At 44.1% G+C, this 21175-nt stretch overlaps 1 protein-coding gene across 1 annotated transcript; it reads left to right on the forward strand.

Annotated features, from left to right (window-relative positions):
• The first annotated feature begins 486 nt into the window (after positions 1–486).
• On the forward strand, positions 487–20554 carry LOC110976522 (H(+)/Cl(-) exchange transporter 6-like). Its single transcript, XM_022229853.2, has 22 exons — positions 487–792; positions 1250–1312; positions 1727–1858; positions 2567–2633; positions 4085–4191; positions 4891–5017; positions 5783–5909; positions 6464–6510; positions 7659–7744; positions 8156–8272; positions 9016–9185; positions 9347–9446; positions 9913–10072; positions 11514–11667; positions 11834–12002; positions 12282–12388; positions 12985–13198; positions 14824–14996; positions 15519–15684; positions 16502–16609; positions 17825–17950; positions 18620–20554. Exons 1-22 carry the CDS (start codon positions 709–711, stop codon positions 18746–18748), a joined length of 2733 nt encoding a protein of 910 aa, XP_022085545.2. The 5' UTR covers positions 487–708; the 3' UTR covers positions 18749–20554.
• Positions 20555–21175: the final 621 nt, after the last annotated feature.

Raw genomic sequence — 21175 nt, forward strand, 5'->3', positions numbered from 1 at the left:
GTAAATTTGAAGATAAGTAACTGCTGATATAGCTCCCACGATGACTGATTGCTTTAAAAAAAGATTTGAAGGCCCCTGTGGAATGTAATACTTTTCAAATTCGATTTGTTCAGTTCAAGTTTTTTTTCTTGAATGGAGACTTGCTTTTAGTTGTTTTGACAATAGTTTTTGAACAGGACGCCTGAGAAAGTTTGGAAGTAGGTCTACCCAATGTGGAAAGTCTGTCTACTTTTAATCTAACGTATCGTGATTGATACTATCGTCGTTACAATCGCAGTAGGTAAGGGACTGATATTACGAGAACGTTGAAATGAAAGGAAATATTAATAATCCAGAAACAATTTTTGTCTGAAATTAATCTTTTTCCGCGTTCACTATCTTTTTCTCTCTTGGCCGAAAGGGGGCGTGTACCTAGGATAATCGTCTGCTAACTTCTTGTCTAGTGACCGCCTCGATTTAAATCATACTTGTAACGGATACGGACACCAGGCTGTGCACAAATATTGCACTGACAGACGTACGCACTGCCAACATTTTTGATAGGCCCTATTTTGTTTTCCTAAGCATGACACGTCTAAAGTCCACGTAAACTGTTCATGTTACTGTGATCCCCCGGCAAGGTTGTGGCGATGTGCACATTATGCAAGACTAACAGAGGTATGGTCCTGTCTTCGGGAAAGGTTTTTCTGCGGTGAATTTGGGGTAGGCATGGAGTCGCTGTGTGGCTGTTGCTCCAGATGCCGACGGCGGGACAGGTCAAACTCCACAAGGAGTGTCAGAAGTGAGGAGTTGGTAAGATTCAGAACTTCAAGCCCGTTATAGCAAACCCGTAGGCCCATGGGAAGCATTTATAAACCTGACTGTTTCTTCTTAAATTGCACAGTTATTATGGTCATATGCCTGTAAACTTAAACAAGGCAAAAGAAGCAAGTTTCGGGAGGTTTTTTAGCATTTTTAGAAATATTTTTATTAGCAGATTAGGCCATGATGTAGGCCCCTAGGCCTAGCCCCACAAAAGGGCCTAGCCATGATCCGAGACAGTGCCACAGTACTACAAGGTCACTTGTGCCCGGGCTGCTGTCTTTAATTTTAGAGGAGCTTAAGCATAGCAGAGGCTACAACTAGTAAGAGTCTAAACGAAATTTTTGAAATCTGCTTATTCAGTTATTGCCATGATTGCCATTAAAGTTACAGTGTTAAAGTAGGCCTAAGCCCTAAATTGTGCATTTTTCATTTTGTTTTCTTGCAGAATTTGTTGACTGGTCCCTTACCACATGGGGGCAATGGTTGGATACCAGTTAAAGATTATGAGGTAAGGCAAATAACTTTGTATATATTTAGCTGGCGCCCACAAACATCGTAATGGTAATTAGGCTGGCTGATTTAGCCTGCTACAAGTAGACCGCTCCCCCTTTGATGTATATATGCCTGCTAAAGTTATTAAATTACCACCGGATTCAAGTAGGGTCAGTCGTCTAGTTGATAGTGCACACATGATTTTAAGATCACATGGCATGCTTCAAGCAGAACCAGACTAAGATTTTTTCGTGGTAAGAATTTTCAAGTCCCAAAACCAGTTACTTCACGTGTGCAGCCGTCGGGTAGGTCTAAATCTCAAATCTTAAACTGAACCCAAACTGAGACTTTGGCATGAGTTCCAGGTGTTCATTTACGGTTAGTCACGTTGTGATGAAGTCGTCACTCATGTTTTGTCATGTCCTTGCAGAGCTTGGATTACGACATCTGCCACAATGCCCCCTACCAGGAAATGGTGGAACAGGACCGAACGTGGACAAGCCGCCATTTGAACCTGATGCGCTGGGTCGTCACTGCGGCCATCGGGGTCGGCACGGGACTAGTAAGTGTGGACACAAATTTGGACCATTCCTCATTCTAACAACATGCTCTCACACACACAAGTGTGTATTTGCCTGCAACTGGGAACCCCCTATTGTTTCTCTTTTGTTTGTACTTTAACTTTTTTAGAAGACCACCCATATGTTTTGTACACAGTTGTCAAACGGGGACCCTCTGTCAATCGGGGACCTTATTGTCCTCTATTGTTCAAGGTCCCCAATTGAATGCAGAAACAAACTCATGTACATCTACACGTAACTTGTTGAAGTATCTCTCTGTAGAATCTCACTCTCCAGCAAATGCTTTAAGCTCAGTTTGTGAATGACATACATGTACATGTCTGCTACAGTTTCTGACACTGGCCCCAGGTTGTTAAATGGTAGACAATTTCTTCTGTGACTGCTGGTGGATCTGACCTGTGCTTTTGTTTTACCGTACCTATAAATTTTCTTCTATGAATTGGGCGAAGTGCTGACTTTCATAAAGATGCTGAATTAGGAGGATTGCTGAGCTTACATATTTTGAAGAATGAGTCCCGGTATTCGTTACTAGCCCAAATACTTTCAGCATTGTTTTGCTTGGATCTTGTGTGATGTGGGGCTATTTTTTACTTGTTTTTAGTACCCAACAGCACTGTCCCCACTGCACCCCCAGGAAACCATGACCGGATCATCAGTTCGTCCACAAGTTACTTTCAATTTGTTTACAGGTTGCCGTTTTCATTGACGTCTGTGTCAACTTGTTGAGCCACTTGAAATACAGCACTGTCAAAGATTGTATCCTTGTAAAGATTGTATCCTCCCTATTCAACAATGTGCGACTTGACCGTTGTGTTCTAAAACCAAAGGAGGGTTGAGGGAATAAATATGTGCTTGGTCGGTCTTAAATGTGTGTTTAAGACCAGCCAAGCACATGTTTATTCCCATTCGCAAATACCTTTTTAGTCAAAGAGTCAAATGAAGTCAATATATGATGGATGTCCAATGATTTTGTTCTAGAACTTTACTTTCATTTTCCCGCAAAACACCCCCCTCCATTATATGGTATATTCCTTGTACAAGTTGTCCAAAAGAATCTCCTTATATGGACTTGGCATGCGCGTGGCAAGCCATGTGCATACGGACTCTTGACCAAACAGAATTGCTTAAACTGTCCTGTATCCAGGAGCCAGCACGTGATTTACGCAGCAGGCACTATCACTTCTCAGCGGGCATTATCAAATGTTAATAAATCACCACACGGTTTTACATGGTGGCACTCGACTTGTAATAAACGCAGTCCTTCACGTAACGTTTTTGCAAGGATATACACGTACTGACAACCACAACTGATAGATGGACCTGACACCTGACCGAAACAGATGTTACCCGGCTTCTTTTTTTACTTGAAAACATCCTGGAAAGTTTCAAAACAACCCGTGAATACTGAGCACAGCTGCACAGTTGCTTCATGTTTTCAGGTGCCGGTAAAAATGTGTGCTACCACGAGTTATAGTGGAGATTGTTAGTCACTACTTCCACTCATGTAGGAACGGCTGTAATGAGTCCCACTGACATATGTATGAATATTGATGGTTCTTTGGCCTGGCCGTCGCGTCAAAAAGAAAAACGGAAGAATCGAGGAAATCTGACCTGTCTCTGGCAAAAAAAGTGGAAAATGAAGTTCAGCATTCTCAACAAAAGCTGAGGTTTCACACCCCGAAAATAAGCACGAGGGTCGGCAAAAGTATGTTTTATTTTTATTTCTTTTTCAACCAAACGATTTAAGGTCGGCGCGATTTGCTAGGTTGTAGTGGGTAACCAGAAGCACAGCTATTATTTTGTTTGGCCAAAGGAGGTTGTGACCCAATCATAGTATCAGTCCCAACTGTAGTCATGACAGTTCCAACTGTAGTTGGGACAGTCGGGCTGACCCAACTAAAAATTTCCACACGTACTGACAATTTCTCAACCTTTTCAAGGTTTGACAGCTCAGTCACATCAGAATTCATCAATTGTTTTCATGTGAAATGAAAACGGCAGGTGCCATTTTCATCGCACACGCTGGCACACTGTTCCATAGTTGAGCTGGCCCATCTATAGTTGGGACCATCCCAACCTCAGATGGGACACATGCTATAGTCAGGGCGTAACAAGGATATCTACGAGCAAACTTCAATGTCAACACACTATGTTTGCATAAATAAATGCGTTGTCCCCTGTTTTGGCCTTGACACTGTAACGTCCAGCAATCTTTGTCTGCATGGAGGACGGCTGCCTTGTCCTATCTCTTCTCATCCTGCTGGGATTCAGCGCAGGCTTTGTACTGATTGCCAGCGTACTCGTTGCAATAGAGGTATCAGTCTCTAAAACCCAACACAAGATGTTATTCACAAATATCTGTCACGAATGCCGTGACTATTATCCACATAGTAGCCATCTACTAACAAAGACTTGAAATTTGACGGAAAAATAGGACATACCATCTGGTCCAACTTTTTTTTTATTTTGCACATTATCAACGAACTACAGAGGTAGTCAACAGCTCCCAGTTATCACATAAATTTCCCATGCAGTATATTCCAATTTGAAAATTGGACATTCTGAGTGGTGTTGCTAAATATTCTAAGTTTTGTAAATGCCACGTTTGAATTGAACCCTTTGACTGAGAGTAATATTGACCTTTTCAACTTGAGCAATGACCATGAAATTTCCATGAACAAATCTGAGCTAACAGCATTCAGTATACAGGAATTCTTTACAGTGTGTTTCCAAACCTCTAGATTTACCCTAAATCGCAATTTGTAATGTAATAGTGCCTCATCAGGATTTTGTGAGCAATGTTTGAATTAGTGATTAATTAATTAGAATTTAGTCAGTTGCTTAGTTGATTTGTTTATTTAGTTGATTTCTTTGTTCAGTTAGCTGATTTCTTTGTTCAGTTAGCTGATTTCTTTGTTCAGTTAGCTGATTTCTTTGTTCAGTTAGCTGATTTCTTTATTCAGTTAGCTGATTTATTCAGTTAGTCGATTTTCTGCTTTACCTTGCAATACAGCCTATCGCAGCAGGGTCGGGTATCCCCGAGATCAAATGTTACCTGAACGGTATCAAGGTCCCCCACGTCGTCCGCCTGAAGACGCTCCTCTCCAAAGCTGTGGGCGTCCTCTTCAGTGTCTCTGGCGGTAAGATGGTCTTGCCTGTTCTGTAGAGGCTCAGGCTGGCTGTATCGGGTCCCGTTTTCTGGCTTTTAACCCTCAAAGATTTCCTGCTAGTTTTGACTGACAAATCAAAATTGGTTTGGTCAATTCTGCCCATTGCATGAGTGTCCCTTCCCCCTCCCCTTCCCCAGCAAAAAGTTGCAAACCTGCTTCAAGTTGGGTGCCTGGGAACCTTCATACATCACCAAGTTCAGGCTTCAAGCAGTACCTAGGTTTAACTTGGAGAGCTTTTTGCTGGTGCATAAATATTTGTATGCAACGCTAAAAGCAATTGGTTTTCTCACCAGTTGCTCGGGATTAAAGCCAAAGTTTGAAAATATACGGCATTTGGTGATATTTGGTGACTCAAGGACATGTGGCCCAGTGGTTAGTGTTTGCGCCTCTCAATTAACATCTCTGGGGTTCAAAACCCGCAGCTGGTCCCATGTTGTGATCTGGGGCAAGTCACTTTTACCCCTACATCTCGTCTCTCTCCACGGAGGAGTATTCAGTGTGTACCCGTGAGGGTAGAGTGGGATCTTGTACTTCACTTGACAAAACATTCACCAAGCAGCATGCTCCCAAGGGAGCAGAAGTTCTTTTTTCACATTAAGGAATGACCAAAGCCCAGTGAGCACGGATGATAATGATGTGAGGACATGAAGACAAAGTGCACCATGCTAGAGCTGTCCATTGTTGTAGTAATTCAGCAGTCTTGTTCCCTTAACGATTCTCTAATCCCTATCCCAGGCTTGTTTGTGGGCAAAGAGGGTCCTATGATCCACAGCGGAGCCATCGTCGGTGCTGGAATCCCCCAGTTCCAGAGCATCACCTTCCGCAAGCTCAAGTTCAACTTTCCCTATTTCCGGACAGACAGGTGAGCAAGGCTCCAAAGTAGCAAACATGAAGTTGATTGCACTGTCGGTCAATCCCGCTGCCATCCGTTAATGAGCCAGCTTGTATGTAAAAAAACGTCAGGGTCATGCTAAAACAAAGTAGCCAATGTCACACTAGCTCATTTATGTTCATATAGCCGTTCTGATGGGTACATACACATTGATGCCCTCGTAGGCTGAGAAGCTGTTCATCCGGGCATGCAACTTTTCCTCGGATCTTCAGATTTCCTCCTTTTCACTTCACACTCATGCCATTGAACATTGAAAAACACCGTACAGAGTCTTGTCAAGATTGGAATACCCGCGTTCTTTGTCGAAGTCCAAGTTGCACGCCTGTTTATTATAAGCATGCGCTGTTGAAACACTGCAACGGCACATTTCATGGTTGCCGTCATTTGGTCACGTTTTCATTCCAAGTTATGCTTCCAGAAGATTGTAAACTTAACAACCGGTATTTCTTTGAATGAAACCCATCGTCTAATAACTAACATGTCTGGAGATTGACTGGATTTATCCTGCTCATTCACGTTATCAGGGATAAAAGGGATTTCGTCTCCGGAGGCGCAGCGGCAGGTGTTGCGGGTAAGTGAACGATATCTGCACAGTTCGTCGGGTTGGCCCTAAAAGGTTGTTACAGCAAAATGTGGTACAGACTACAATTGTTTTGGTTTTGTTTATTAAACTAGTTTTCTGGGGCCAATATGTTTAAATATGTAACAAATGTTCTGGTCCAATTTCAAGTTTTAAATATATTTATTTTTCTTTAAGAACCCTTTAATGCTATTTTTCAGAAAGGACCTTGTAGAACTGACACGACAAACTGTAGGAATGTACATGACTGTCAAGCATGGATTTCCTCCTTGTAAAACAGCCGAGGGCGCTCTACTCCAGCGACAAGCACCACCTAACGGCTAACGGTGTTTGTCATAATTCTCTTCCACAATGCATTCCTCTTAAGCAGCCAGTGGGAAAAAATTTATGTGCGCGGCCTGTTGCCAAACAGGCCATCTTATTTTAAGGCTGTCTTTGAATGGCAGATGAAAATTCAGTCAGTGAGGTTGATTGGTCTTGCACTAGTCAACAATGCAAGGGCCACTGAGTGCTCTCAGTGATCCGCATTATCCAACGTGCGTCCATCATTGTCATATGCAAAGTCTGTGATGCCGCAGCACACAGTATTTAGACATGAGGCAAGACCTCCAAGCTTGTATGCAGTTGACGCTTAATGTATAGACCACTGTTAACCCCTTTGCTCCAGGAGACGGCAAGAGCCGCGGCTTTGTGTCAGGATTAGTGCATACCACACGTACAGTCTATTCACCATGCAGCTGCTGGTTCAATGGGGCCTGCTGCTGGACAAAGCCCTCCATTCAGGGCATACCACAGCCCAGCAGTCATGGTCAAAAGAATTACCGGCGTGAAAGGGTCAAACAAAGTACTGTTGTTAACAACAGATTTCAAGAATCCCAATTGCTTGACTTCTTGCATTTTTCTTTTGTCATGCAACTCCTTACAACAAAGCCGTGGTTATAACAAAGCAATTTGTCTGAGCTCTGCAACTTATCCCAAGAGCGGACTGAAAATGGCAAAAAGTGTTTGAAAAATGTAGAGCCAGTGTCCATACATGGCACAATCGGCGACCGTTATGTCATGGCAAATGCACATCCAAAACCCACCCAGCTCTGCATGTTTGTGTTGCCGTAAGAGTCCTGTCTGCTCTTGGCTTGCAGCTGCCTTTGGCGCTCCCATCGGAGGGGTTCTGTTCAGCCTGGAGGAAGGCTCTTCCTTTTGGAACCAGTCGCTGACGTGGAGAACGGTAGGTGGCGCTCTGGTTTGCACCCCAGCCGTCTCGGCAGGGGTGCCCGCATGCGTTGGCTTGGGATCAGATGATGCTTCTGGTAGCATTGTGATGTTTGAAGTAATGCGAATCTCGCGTTCATGCGGTTTGCTTATGGTCAGCGCTGCATGAGAGATGACGTAGGGTGTCCAAAGTTGAACCTCCCTCATAAAAAAGGGAAGAACTATATCTGTGACGTCACTACTTTATTCAAGGTGTAGATTATTTTTACGAATCTACAGCAAACTGTAGATTCGTAATTGACATTAGGTAAATAACATACTGAATCTGTTATGCGTAGCCTGGCAATCCGATTTCGACAGTTTCAACCCGGTCCAAGTTAATGCAGTTTCATATCACCATGCTCTTCGTTTCTCCTACACCAACCAGTTTTTCTGCGCCATGTGCGCCACGTTTACGCTGAACTTGATGCTGTCCGGGCTGGATTACCAGCAGTGGGGGGCTATGGACCAACCTGGTCTCATTGATTTCGGCATCTTTGACAGGGTGAGTAACTTGGTGACAGTCGTTTTTGTGCTGTTGGCCATCCAGTCATCCTGTTCCTTGGCCAGTTTTATTTCATCCGCTCTGCTCGCAAATTGACCATTTGACGCCAGATGACGCGTAAGCACTCATACTTTTCCTTATTTGTTTCACAGAGGCTGTGTACACTACTTTAAGAATTCTTGTTTCTTTCCCGCGGTTGACATATTAACGCATCATGCTTGGTTGGGTCAAAGCGCAATTGCAAGGTTGAAAAATATGCTTTGGGGGTGCAAAAATCCAATGTTAACTGGTTAAAAAAAAGCATACCGCAGATTGGTTTCCCCGAAATGGGTCACTGTCGACTCAGCCGCAGATTTCATATCATATCTGGCTGGTTTCTTGCAGTTGTCTCGCTAGCCTTTAAATTAACATCCCTGACTGTTTCATGGGTTGGTTATTCTGTGACTTTGGGGCCCAAAAGGGTGACATTTTTGTGTCCCTGTCATTGAAATTGACTTCAAACTACCTACGCCCTCTTGGAAATTAAAGAACGTGTCATATGTCAGATGTGACCGGGACACGGAAAAAGTTTGACCCCAAATTTGTAGAATGACCCACTTTCGACCCAGTCGTAAGAAATTCAGATAAAGTGTCCTCCTCATGGACAAAAGTCCCCCATAGCCAGAGGCTACCTCACTCAAGAAAAAAAAAATCATGGGTTCAAGTCAAAAGTCATCCAATCATTCTTCGGTTTCCTCGGCCAGTGCGACAAAGGTAGCTCGGACAACTGTAACCTGTGGACGGTGCTGGACCTACTCATTTTCATCGTGATGGGTTTTGTGGGTGGACTCTTGGGGGCGCTCTTCAATTTCCTGAACACCAAGTTGACTGTCTACAGGATGAAGCATCTCGGCAGTCGTCGGAAGTTTGTTAGGTAGATGCCAAGTTGGATGTTCTAGGGCCAAATCTATCCTAATTCTGAAAACCCTGCGTGTTGAACTAAGTTCTTATTTTCTTTTTATGTACAAGTTGGCAGAGTTTAAATCCACTGGTCAGTCATCTTAATCTGGGCTGTAATTGGGTTCTTTTTCCCAGGGTGGTAGAGGCTCTCCTGATCGTCATGGTTACGGCCTCAGTGGCATTTGTCGCTGCCATGACGTTGGGTAAATGCAAGAAGCTTCCATCCTCTAATGGTGTAAGTTCATTACTCATCAATTGTCCACTTGCTCCCTATCCTTTCCAGTGCCCCAGGGAGAGCAGTTCTTTGATAAGCTGATGGTGCTAGCCTGGTAAAATAAAACGAAATACATAAATAAATAAAAATAAATCCTTTGGGTCACAGTTGGGGGAAAATTAATATTATGCAGAAATTAATACGCCGGAATATATTCAAGAATTTCTTTCTGCAAGATGTGAAAATTATTTGAACAGGGAACGATGACAGTAGTTTAACTGTGAAACTTTTCGAGCAATGTCAGGCTGCCCGGTCCTGCTATGTTGGGGCGTGCGCTTTGCCACTTTGCGCTTTGCCCATTTCATGAATTCTGACATGGCTTTAGTCAGTAGAGTGTAGTATTAAATCCCATTCCTACCAGCTATTTGAGCCAAGTATTACCTCCGGTCTCTGCCCTTGTGTTTTTTTTGTTCTTTTGTGCTCATAGTCAAGGTCGGGCAACTCTTCAATGCCCTGGTCCTCCAACGTTACCAATAGCAACGGCACCGAGCTCACCTTCTTTTGCCCGGAGGGATACTACAACGACATGGCCACCCTGTTCTTCAACTCCCAGGAGATAGCCATCAAGGAGCTGTTCCACGAAGCTGGTATCAGTCTACCCTCCCGAAAATAAAAACAAAACGAGACCGCCTCTGATGCGCTTAGTCGCGTAGCAAGTTCCGTCAAAGATTGTCTGTTAACCAGTGGTCAGGTCATAGTGCAACTTTTGCTTTTGTGCTAATGCAGAAAAATGTATAAGAAAATTACGTCAGATGTCGTTGCCAAACATAGCATGAGAGGTTCTTTGTTATGCTAAGCTGTTGTTAGTCAGCCATAAGACTGTAAGACCTGTGTTTGCCAGCCCAGGAGAAACTTGTTGGCTGACCAGTATCTTGTATTGGCATATGGGTAATTCCAAAAATGAGGGGTCCCAAAGTGTGACATTTTTGTGACCCTGTTTTATCTGTCCTGTGTTATTTGACAGGGAAATATCACCAGAATTGATTTCAAACTATTACTATTTGTTGGGCAGGTTATTTGCATTAATTCATCTCTCTCGGAAATTAGAAAATGTGCTCTGAACTTACAAAACCATAAGTCAGATGTGACAGGGACACAGAAGAAAACGGACCCCTAATGGTGCTAAAGTGGTACCCCACAAGAATTTCACGAAACAGATATTTCACATTCACTCAAAAAGGAGGAATTTTTCAAGTGCCATTCATCTGTCGCAAATTGAAGGAACATACGGTCGAAATTTCAACCCAGGAAACTGAATTTGGTTGAAATGGCAGTGATTTGAAATTTTTTCCCTGTTGTGTGGGAGTTTTGTACACGAGAACAAAGGAAATACCCACAAGTATACATTTGTAACGGAGGGTGAACTACCGTGTGTTTTAAACTGAGTCAGTCGAGCTGTGATTAATGATAGTCCGTGATCATTCCGGCTGGAATGTACAGTTTTGTCCGTGCTACTCTCTAAACACAGTCGAGATCGAAAGATCACAGTAACTCGAACTGAAAACAATAAAGTGATCATCAATGAGGTCATGTGCTTTGCTCACATGTGACCCGTCATGACAAAATGAGTGTAAAGTCGCACTCCACTGTTTCCTATTTTGTCCGTTCAAAGGGGAGGTCCTTTTTGGGGTTTTTTGTCATTTTTGGAAAGAGTAGTTATTAGCAGGATGTGTACTTGGAAATGTCATATTTCTCCGTAATGTTGACAAAAGCATTATTCGTGGTCGGTCACAAATGTTGAAACAATGTTGGAAACAAAAATGCAAAGCTGCCGGAATATCTCATTGTCATTCTACTTTCCACCAGAAGTGCGGTAAACCCTTTTGCCGCTAAATTTTTTAAAAATACCAATATCTCCATTTTCAAAAACTCCGACTTTCAGCTCATTTTGTGGTGACAGGTCACACGTACATATGAACGGAGCTTAATTTGACTCCAAAATGGAATATTGTCGTCCGAGTTGGAAAATTGAACTTCCAGTCCAGTTTTGACCGCAACTGTACCTGGGTTGTCTGCTGTCCGTTTCAGGCAAGTTCAGCTTGCAGTCCTTGGGCATCTTCTTTGGGCTGTTCTTCCTGTTGGCCTGTTGGACGTACGGCGCTATGGTTCCCAGCGGTCTCTTTGTGCCATGCCTGCTGTGCGGAGCGGCCTACGGGCGAATTATTGGCAACATCCTGAATGAGTAGGTGAACTGCATCAACCATTGTGCACATAGAAAAGGAAAACGATTGTGACAACTACCCCCGTTAAAATGGCTGCAAGTCAAAAAATAGTTGACCGGCGTCAAATTAGAGAATTTTGTGGCATTACCGAGCTGTCTATTACATTTTCATTTTTTTAATCCAAAGATACACAGGATATCCGAACATCAGCAACATCTACTCGGGGACGTTTGCGCTGATCGGGGCGGCCTCGTTCCTGGGTGGGGTCGTGCGCATGACGATCAGCCTCACGGTCATCCTGATCGAGTCCACCAACGAGATCAGCTACGGCCTGCCCATCATGGTCACCCTCATTGTGAGTTCTGTCGTGTCTGTCAAAGTTCCGCTCATTATTCCCACAACCTGCTAGTACAGGATAACTCCAGTGATGCCCTGACAGCATAGTTTTCCCACACATACTCAATCTACTTGGTGCGGAAATACTTAGCACCTAAAAATGCTGGAGTTTTCAATCCACATGTTCTGCTGATTTTTTTGTAGTAAGGGTCTCCACGTCGAGATCTTTCAGAGATCAGTACTATAAGAAAGTGCAAAGGGGTGAAGTACTGAGATATTCACCATGTGTTTTGTTCAGGTGGCCAAGTGGTCAGGCGACTTGTTCAATAATGGCCTGTATGACATCCACATCGAACTCAAAGGCCTGCCGCTACTGGGATGGGAACCGCCGAGGAAGATGGAAAGGTAGGAATCAGGCATCCAAGACGCGATTTTTGAAAGTGAAGAGTCTGGATACTACGCAAGAATTGTTTCAGTCGTGAGAGGGAGGGCATCTCAGTGTGTTTAATCATAAATACTCTAATCAACAATATCAGACCTGTGAAAAAAATCTTCACTGTTCAACTTTGTTGGTTTTGAACCCTTTGTTCCCCTCTAAGTTCTTAGTTTTTCAAAGTTTAAGTGTTTAATTTCAAGATTCTTTCTGATAAGGAACCACCAGTACAATAAATATTCCAGTCCAGAAGCCTGCAGAAATCTTGGGAAAAGAAGCCGAAAAATAAACAAAAATTCAAGTTTCCGAGTCAGTTAAAACCACCGAATCTTATTCTGGGTAAACCCATGGAAGCAGGCAGGGACCGAAAACCCAATCCACCAGTCAGCCCAAAGTGGGATTTGAACCGAAGTTGAGAGGTGGAAATAAAGAAAAGCACCACCGGGCCAAGATGACTCACTTGGACCCTCCCAAGGTCTCTCCAAAATGATCCACTATGCAGGAAATTTTTCAGTCATTTGCGACTCGCCGCATCCCTCCCCTCTCGTGTCTGGGATCAATCACACAGGTTACGCGCCCGCCAGATCATGGAGACCAGGCTGACCTACATTTACCCACACACCCGCGTGCGCTCCCTCGTCAACATCCTGCGCACCACCAAGCACCACGCGTACCCAGTGGTCACCGAAAACCAGCACATGAGGGCCGCGACAACGGAAGCCGCGGCAACAGCGCCAAATAACACGGACGCCACAGTAGCCAGCAAGAACATGCTATATAAGGTCAGTGTTTTTGCGGCGGGTCAACTAAGGTCATTTACACAACTGTCACAGATTTCAAACGGTAGCTGCCGTCACCAAGAGTGGTTAAGTCACGGCAAAACCAACGTTCTTAGAACGCAAACAGTAAGAATGTATTCGTTGGATTTTTTTTTCTTTTTGCAATGTGTTGCAATCCACGTCGGGCAGGGCCCAAAAAAAATCCCCCAAATTAACATCCCCCTGGTGCAAATCCATCCTTAGGAATAATAATGTGTTTGTTTATTCAGTGGAAATCCAATACAGTGCATGTTCATTTCGCTGTACAATAAAGACGCCATATTTCAATTTAGCTCAGCCAAAGGCATGTTAACCACTTCGTGCCGGGGGCATTTACGAATGTTGTTGATGCTGGGACGGGATAATGTTCTTTTTTTTTCTGTTTTCAAAATTTTTTAAAAATTCATATTTTCATTTACTGGACACTTACATCCACACGAAGGACTGTCTGGTTTCTAGTCTAATCTGACAGACAACATCTATTGACGCTGTCGCCTCATAAAAAGAGCCCAGATGGTGCAGTGTTATGTAATTTTCTTTTGTTCACGAAACTGGCACTGTGCACTGCTGACCTCTTTCCAGTAGGAGCCAGATTAGCGTGTAGCGGTACTGTGTGTGCTCATCGCTGTGGTGGTGGAGCGCTTTTGTCCCCGGTGGTAATCCGCTCACACTGAATGCCCCAAACCATGGTATACTGTTTCAAAACAAGGCTGGATTATCTCCACTATTGAGAGTGAAAAGATGTTGGTAATTCCCAGCAGCCTGGTCTTTTGTTATGTGCACGGTCTTTTGTTAGAAGGCCCAGTTCCCTTTGTCCGATTTCGGGGACCCTGGCTACGCATATAAAGAAACCTTCTCCGAAACCGGAATCCCTGGTGCCAAGTAATAAAGGTGCCTCAGATAGTCCTCAAATAACCCACCTCCGTCCTGTAGCACAGCCAGATATTGTAAGTGGTGATTTTTTGCGAAGGGTGGAAGACCGAAAAAACCTGTAGCAAAACCCTCATGGCATAGGAAAGAACCAACAAACCATTATCCTCACATGTCCCGGGCTGGGAATCGAACCCAAGACCACAGTGACGAGAAAGTGCTTTTTTTGCTACCACGCCACCACTGCATGAAGCATGCCCACAAAATTAAGATTCCATCACCTCAATGCCAATAAAAAACACATCTCAGGATTTACAAGTGCACGTGGGTTCCCAAGTGTTCAAAGCAAATTTGGATTTAGGGATCAACCAATGGAGGTTAACTGCCGATCCGATGTCCGATGTTTTAATTGGATCATCAGCCGATGTATTCATGCTCAAACAAATGAGATTTTTGTTTGCCAAAACTGAGAGCAGAGTTTGCTCCTTTCTTCAAGTTAACATCGGTACTCATATCGGCAAGGAAGGTCAAATTATGCCGATCCGATGTTTTGCCGAACATTGGCCCAATCCAATGTCTGATCCGATCATCGTTTGATCCTTAAACGGGCTTATTACTCATTCTATGGATCTGAGAACAAAAGATGGTTGCGGAGATGTGAAAGCCAAGTTTGAATTGACTGTGCTGATTAGTCATTTATTTGTTCTTGATTGATCTAGCGGGACAGCACGTTGTCTCGGTCGGAAGAACAGAGGAACCGATCATCCTCCGTCCGTTCGGTGGAGATGCTCCGAGTTCATCACATGAGTCGCTTGGCAGCGGACTACAACTTGGCGCGCAGCAGGCAGGACAGCGTGGAGAACACGGATGAGTTTGATCGAGTCTCACTCCGGTAGGCTACCAGCTCTCACCCCATCATTACGGGGTATTCCATGGGCCCTCACTTCAACAGCTTTTGTTTTTGTCTATGGGGTTAGGTTGGTTTGGGCTTGTCATGGTTGGGTGGGTTGGGTTGGTTGGGTTGGGTGAGGTTGGGTTGGATGAGGTTGGGTTGGGTGAGATTGGGTTGGGTTGGGTGAGGTTGGGTTGGGTTGGATAAGGTTGGGTTGGGTGAGATTGGATTGGATTGGGTTGGGTTGGGTGAGGTTGGGTTGGATGAGGTTGGGTTGGGTGAGATTGGGTTGGGTTGGGTTGGATGAGGTTGGGTTGGGTGAGATTGGGTTGGATTGGGTGAGGTTGGGTTGGATGACGTTGGGTTGGATGAGGTTGGGTTGGGTTGGGTGAGATGAGGTTGGGTTTGGTTATCATGTACCTCATGGACAGGAAGGAATCTCTATGTTCAGGGAGCAGGTGCTCCAGCTCATATCCGGACCTTTGATCAATGTATGAGTATGATTAATTGAAACTTACATAGAACGGATCCCAGTGGTTATCCGAGCTGGTTAGCAGACCTAGAGAGCGTGGACGGCAACGAGGACATACTGGATGACTGTCGACCCCTGACCTTTCACGGGGTCATCCTGAGGACCCACCTCATCATGTTGCTGAAGAAGAAAGTGTGCTACGACGAGAACACTTCGGTGAGTCAGACATTGCCCCCCGGGCAGTTGCACAACGTCACTTGAAGTCCCCAGTCATGTCGTCCATAAATAGGTCTATAACCTGATGACGTCACACTATGCCCTTTCCTCCGAAGCCAGTGGAGGCCCACGGTCCACTTAGCACCACAGGAAAGGACACACGTAAACAGACTATAGCCTCACCAGTACAAAGCCTCTTTTGACTTCTGGGTCGAATTGCAGGATTTCAGTCTGTGAACTCTGTCAGTGCATTAAGCCATCATAGTCGTCCCTTGGACTTCTGAAGCGATGCGCTCGCGGTGTTAAGCCAGTTTTTAGAAATGGTTAGGCTGTTTGGGGTTAGCTTACAATGGTCTACGTCAAAGATTTTTGGACCCTTTTTTTTGGGCTACTGCGTAATTAGCCGTCGGAGTGGGCTCTGTGCATGCTTTTAGAGCACGGTGTTAGTAGATTTATTCCAGTGTAGCCTGACTGTGCCGGAGGAATGTGATGACAGTAAGTCGTAAACTGCAAAATAGAAATGTCCCTGGACAAAAATCTCTGTCTTGGACAGTGTTAGTCAGAGTTTGGTCAGATTTATTTGTGCGTTTCACATTCCAGTTCCCCCAAATTGTTTTTTTTTTCCCTCCTTATTTCTCTGGGGGTGGGGAGAGGGGCCATGACCCGCGTTGGCCCCTTTCTGAGGGACTTATTTGCAACCAGCAAAGATGTAGACCTAGGTCTTGATTTGTACTTGGTCTAGCCAAGCGTCAAAGCCAGGACAAGGCTTACATGTGTTTGTTGTTCATGTTGTTGTATACATTCATTAAACTGGCAGAGTTCATGCCAAGAGGAGCTATCCTACGGAGAGTTGACGGAGGACTATCCGCGATTCCAAGACATCCACGACATCGACCTCAACGCCATCAACCACAACATGATCATGGTAAGCGATATGCAATAGAGATACGATGAAAAACAACAGTCCTGATAACCAAGAGATGGAATAATCCGGGACTACTTTGTGAAACCAAAAATTCCCCTACAGTGCTAGTACCCCGCTGGACTCTGCCATTGGAAAAAGTCCTACGAGCCTCAAGCGTGACCAAGAGAGGGTGCTATTTGCTTAGCAACCGAGCCTCGTTCGGTCAGAACTGAACATCGCTGGTTCGTGAACAATTATGAAATGCATGCATCACAGTCGCATCACTACCAATATAAACTCTCCCAACCAACATGGCTCTTTTCAACCAATGAGGGGGTGCTTCCGCTTGAGGGGGATTGTACTCTGCCACTTAGCTTGCAGAGTTATGTTCCATCTGTCCAGGTGCTAAAATGTCTACCACACCACTCCTAGATGTTAGCAGTGGGAAGCAACAGGGACTGAGGAATTCGTCCCTCGTCAGTCAATTCTATTTTAGAGGTCCCCATCCCTTCAAGACTCCAAACAAAAAAACGAGTCACATCTACAAGCAGATAATTCAGCATTGTCCCGAATATGAATCATGACTTCAAATGTTTTATTGCACTATGCAGTCATTTGCAAAAGTTTAAGACCACCTTGAATTTTATTGGTATTTCTGTCACTGGGCGTGCATTACACTGTCTCACTGAATGATTACTTCACATGATTTTACAGTGGTGCATAACATCAGTGTAGTGCTATATACCCATTTGAATGAAATTTGTTGCAAAGGCAGGTCTTGTATGACATTTTGTCTACAAGGCAGCATGGGTAAAAAAAGCCAGTCTAAGCAATCAGAAATAAAGGAGGGCACACTGAATATTAGACTGTTAACATGTCAAATCATGGAAATGTAGTCAAAAATGTTCAACCAAGGTACCAAGGTTACACATTGAAAATAAACATAAGTTGCCTTGATTGATTGGTTTAAGATTTGTCCGAATGTTTTGATTTGGGGAAAAATGTATTCAGGACTAAAGGAGTTTTTCTACTTGCAGGTGGCGTTGCCTGAACTCGACATTTTCCAAATCTTGCCAAAAAGAGAATATAGGACTTGGTTGTCCATACAAAATGACAGGCAATGTTTGTAAACAATGGTCCATACGGCATCAATGCCTTTAGTAGTCGTGTTTCCTTCAACTAGTCTTGGAGCTCAATACTCTACAATCTACAAATCCTCCTGTTTCTTCGACACAGGACGTCACCTCCTTCATGAACCCTTGCCCTTACACCGTCACCCCGGAAACCCCCGTCTCCAAGGTCTTCAACCTCTTCCGGACCATGGGCCTGCGACACCTCATGGTCATCAACAGCTGTGGCGAGGTCAGTCTGGTTCCCAGACCAAACGACTCCGACCATTTCAAGAGATCTTTGGGTTCACTAGCTTTCACACTCACGTGACAGAAAAAAATTCTTCCCGTTTCTGAAAACTCTTGGAACTTGCCGAGATTTTCCACGCCCATTTTGTTGATTTTGGGAAATAAGTATCTTGTTCTAATGAAACCAAAATATTTGTGGGAGGGGGGAACACGTTTGGGAGAGGGCCAGAATATTTTAGATGTTTTTTTATGCTGCCTGTAAGGCCTTTTTGAGAGGTGAGGCTACTTTTGGGGCTTTTGGAAAGAAGGGAAATTTACAAAACAGACCAGGAAAATTGCCTTTCGTTATTTTTCAAGAGAAAAAAAATGAGGAGGGAGGTCTTGGGGGGGCGTGGCTCTGTTGGCCCCCCTGGATCTGCCCTTGACCTCATCATATGCAGCAAGGTATGAGACGGAGAGAACCCCCCCTGCTTTGTGTTGGTCATTGTTCTCGCAGGAATCTGGGGAATTCCTTTCAGACATCTTGGGGGGGATGTGTTAAGTAACAATAGTCTGGAATGTGTATCGGGATTGGACATGTAGGAGGGTACGCCTCGGTCTCATTTCTTTGCTGGGGACAGACCTCATGCATCCGTGTGCCACTTTCAGTCTCTCATCCGTCCAACGCCAACAGATCCTTGGCATAATCACGCGGCACAACCTGACGGAGGAATTTCTGGAGGAAAAGCTGGAGATGTACAGAGACCCGCCCCGGGCTTGCAGCGGTCTAGACGCCGACAGTGGGACGCAGTCCACCCATTAACATTCCAGATTGGTGATTAGTGTCCCCGGAAGGGATTTGATTCTGGGAGGGAGGATTAATAGGGGTGGGCATTGTTGGGGTTTATTTGGGGGGGGGTAGAAGTTCTTCGGTGGGGATAGGCAAAGCACCCATCACTAGTAAACCGATAAACCTCCCTGCCTCTTCCAGTAAGAAGCTGGCCCCCATCGGCAAAACTATAAGCATCAAAATGATCTATTGTTCTGGTGATGTCTCCCTCCCGCATGCCCACAGCTGGCAACGGGGGCTGAGGAGATATTGTTTTTTTAAAAACTTGTAAAAACTTTTCTTAGAATACGTTTAAATTTGTCCAAGTTCGCATGCCCATGTTTTGTTTTTGAAGTTTGCCAATTTGCACCCTTGAGAAACTCTTCAGATTTTTTTTTTTTACTTTTCAATTCAAGAAAAAAAAATCTCAGGAAGATTACTCAATGAGACAAGGGAAAATTTCAAGATCACAGATTTCAACTCATTTGCGTACTCGTATATACAACGTACTTCAAGCCACCGGTGAAACAGTTATTTTGTAGCATTATTTGTATAGCATCAATGTGTTTATGTTTGTACACGCTACGGTATTGCCCTATTTACTTAATACACTATAAAATCTTTTATACCATTGCCCGTTTTTGAGGGCTGAGTGATTGTTACCAACCTTGCCTTGAGTTATTCAGTGCCATATTTCATGTTATGGATGTATTTCAGCAATGCATCATTCAACTATGTCTTTGATGTTTGATGCTGATTAATTCTTAGTTTTTGTACAATTCATACTAGCGAACACCATGAGCTTGGAGGCTGGTTTCCTCCATTTGGTGTGATGACCATTCTAGGCTGTTGAAACAGTACTGTAAGGGGTACCAAAGTGAATACGTCATGTGCCCACTTGTGTTTGTGAAAGACATTAGCGTGAGAACCGGCGCGTAAACCAACACTCGCGCATACTCCATTCGTTTGTATGGCACTTCCTCATATTCAAAATGATTATCCCACTTCGGTACTCTTTTGGACAACTGTCATATATTGTTCCTATTTAAGTTCTAGAAAACCAAAACTGAGGAATATTATTTTCATGTCGCCGAGGTGACTGGTCATCGCTTTCAGCCTCATCATTAGTATTCACTTCCAAACGTAAAATGATTTGTCCATGGGACAGTTGTAAAGACAGGTTACAAGGGCCATTTTTCAAGCTCCCACCACGCCGTCCGATTTTCGGCTGTCTTCATCTTCAGAAGCCTCCCGTTAGCGGCAAGCACCTGAATCAAATGGAAAGACTCCGGATCTTGGCAATAACAATTTGTATTTGACGGGCTGGGACATTTCTGTGGCTGAAGAATGGATCTGTGTACACTCTCGGGGGAAGGGGGAGGGCTCGTGGTTTCCCCCCCCCCACTTTTTCAACTGGTGGTTACCCCTCCCCCATACTGTTGGCAGGTTCTTTTATTGGGCCGAGGCTTAATCCACCCCCACCCCCACCCCAGCTCTGAAAACTGTTCTGCTTCTGTTGTCCATGTATGAGTCTGGTCAAGGGCTTTCAATCCACAATCAAAGAAGTTCGAGAAATGACCGAGGGTGGACAGTGCAAGCAAGGTCACTTATCTCCCTCACGTGCCTTATGAAACAAAGTATTAAAGTGAGCACAGAGCATTGTGATTTTTGTGACAATATGCAAATTCTTCTGAATCATTGTACTGTAATTGTACTCGCCGCATCCAGGTCTGAATAATGTCTATTTTTATACAGTGATTACCAAATATCGAGAGAAAATAAAAACAAATTTATCTCCAACTGTTTAAAAAGTGTTGAAAGTTAATATCTGTTGTACCCGTGCTTATTATGCAGCTCCTCACTTTAACTTGGAATTTTTGCCTCTTGTTTTCTGTAAGTTGCATTTCTGTTTTGAATTTCTGCATCCACATATTAAACAGCTCCTATCAAGCGTAGGCCCACAGACACACTTCTGCTATTCAGAGATGGAAGTGCAAGAGGCATTCACTCACTGATGTGATGAGTGCAAATTAATTTATTTCATTTCTCAGGAAACACAGGTTAACAAAACAGACAGTAAAACATAACTGTACATGATGGAACAAAGGACAAAACCCAACCAGTCCCCGATGGATTGCCCAAAAGAAAAAGATTCCTGTCGAGGGGCTCTCCAGACTGATTGGTTTAAAATTTGCATAAATATTTAAATATAAATATACCATAGAATATCGTCAGTTTTGTTACCAGTCTAAGCGCGGTATATGTGATTCATAAAAAAAAAGAATCACACGTACAATGGTTCAGGATGTGTGTTCTTTTCCAAGGGGTGAAGCCGATAGTCGGATAGGCCATTAGTCTCTGAGCCGCGGTCGCGGATCTTCACAGAGACAAAATCAATGTCAGTGTTACCGTTCGGAACTT

The sequence above is a fragment of the Acanthaster planci genome, linkage group LG16 (assembly GCF_054643075.1).
Source record: "Acanthaster planci isolate LZ-2023a linkage group LG16, COTS_SCS, whole genome shotgun sequence".
Lineage (NCBI taxonomy): Eukaryota > Metazoa > Echinodermata > Asteroidea > Valvatida > Acanthasteridae > Acanthaster > Acanthaster planci.

Bases quoted from the DNA above. Each gene is read 5' to 3' on its own strand.
- LOC110976522 (XM_022229853.2), top strand. From the start codon at position 709: ATGGAGTCGCTGTGTGGCTGTTGCTCCAGATGCCGACGGCGGGACAGG. The intron at 793-1,249 runs GTAAGATTCAGA...GTTTTCTTGCAG, and splicing joins GTGTCAGAAGTGAGGAGTTG to AATTTGTTGACTGGTCCCTT. The intron at 13,199-14,823 runs GTCAGTGTTTTT...TGATTGATCTAG, and splicing joins GCAAGAACATGCTATATAAG to CGGGACAGCACGTTGTCTCG.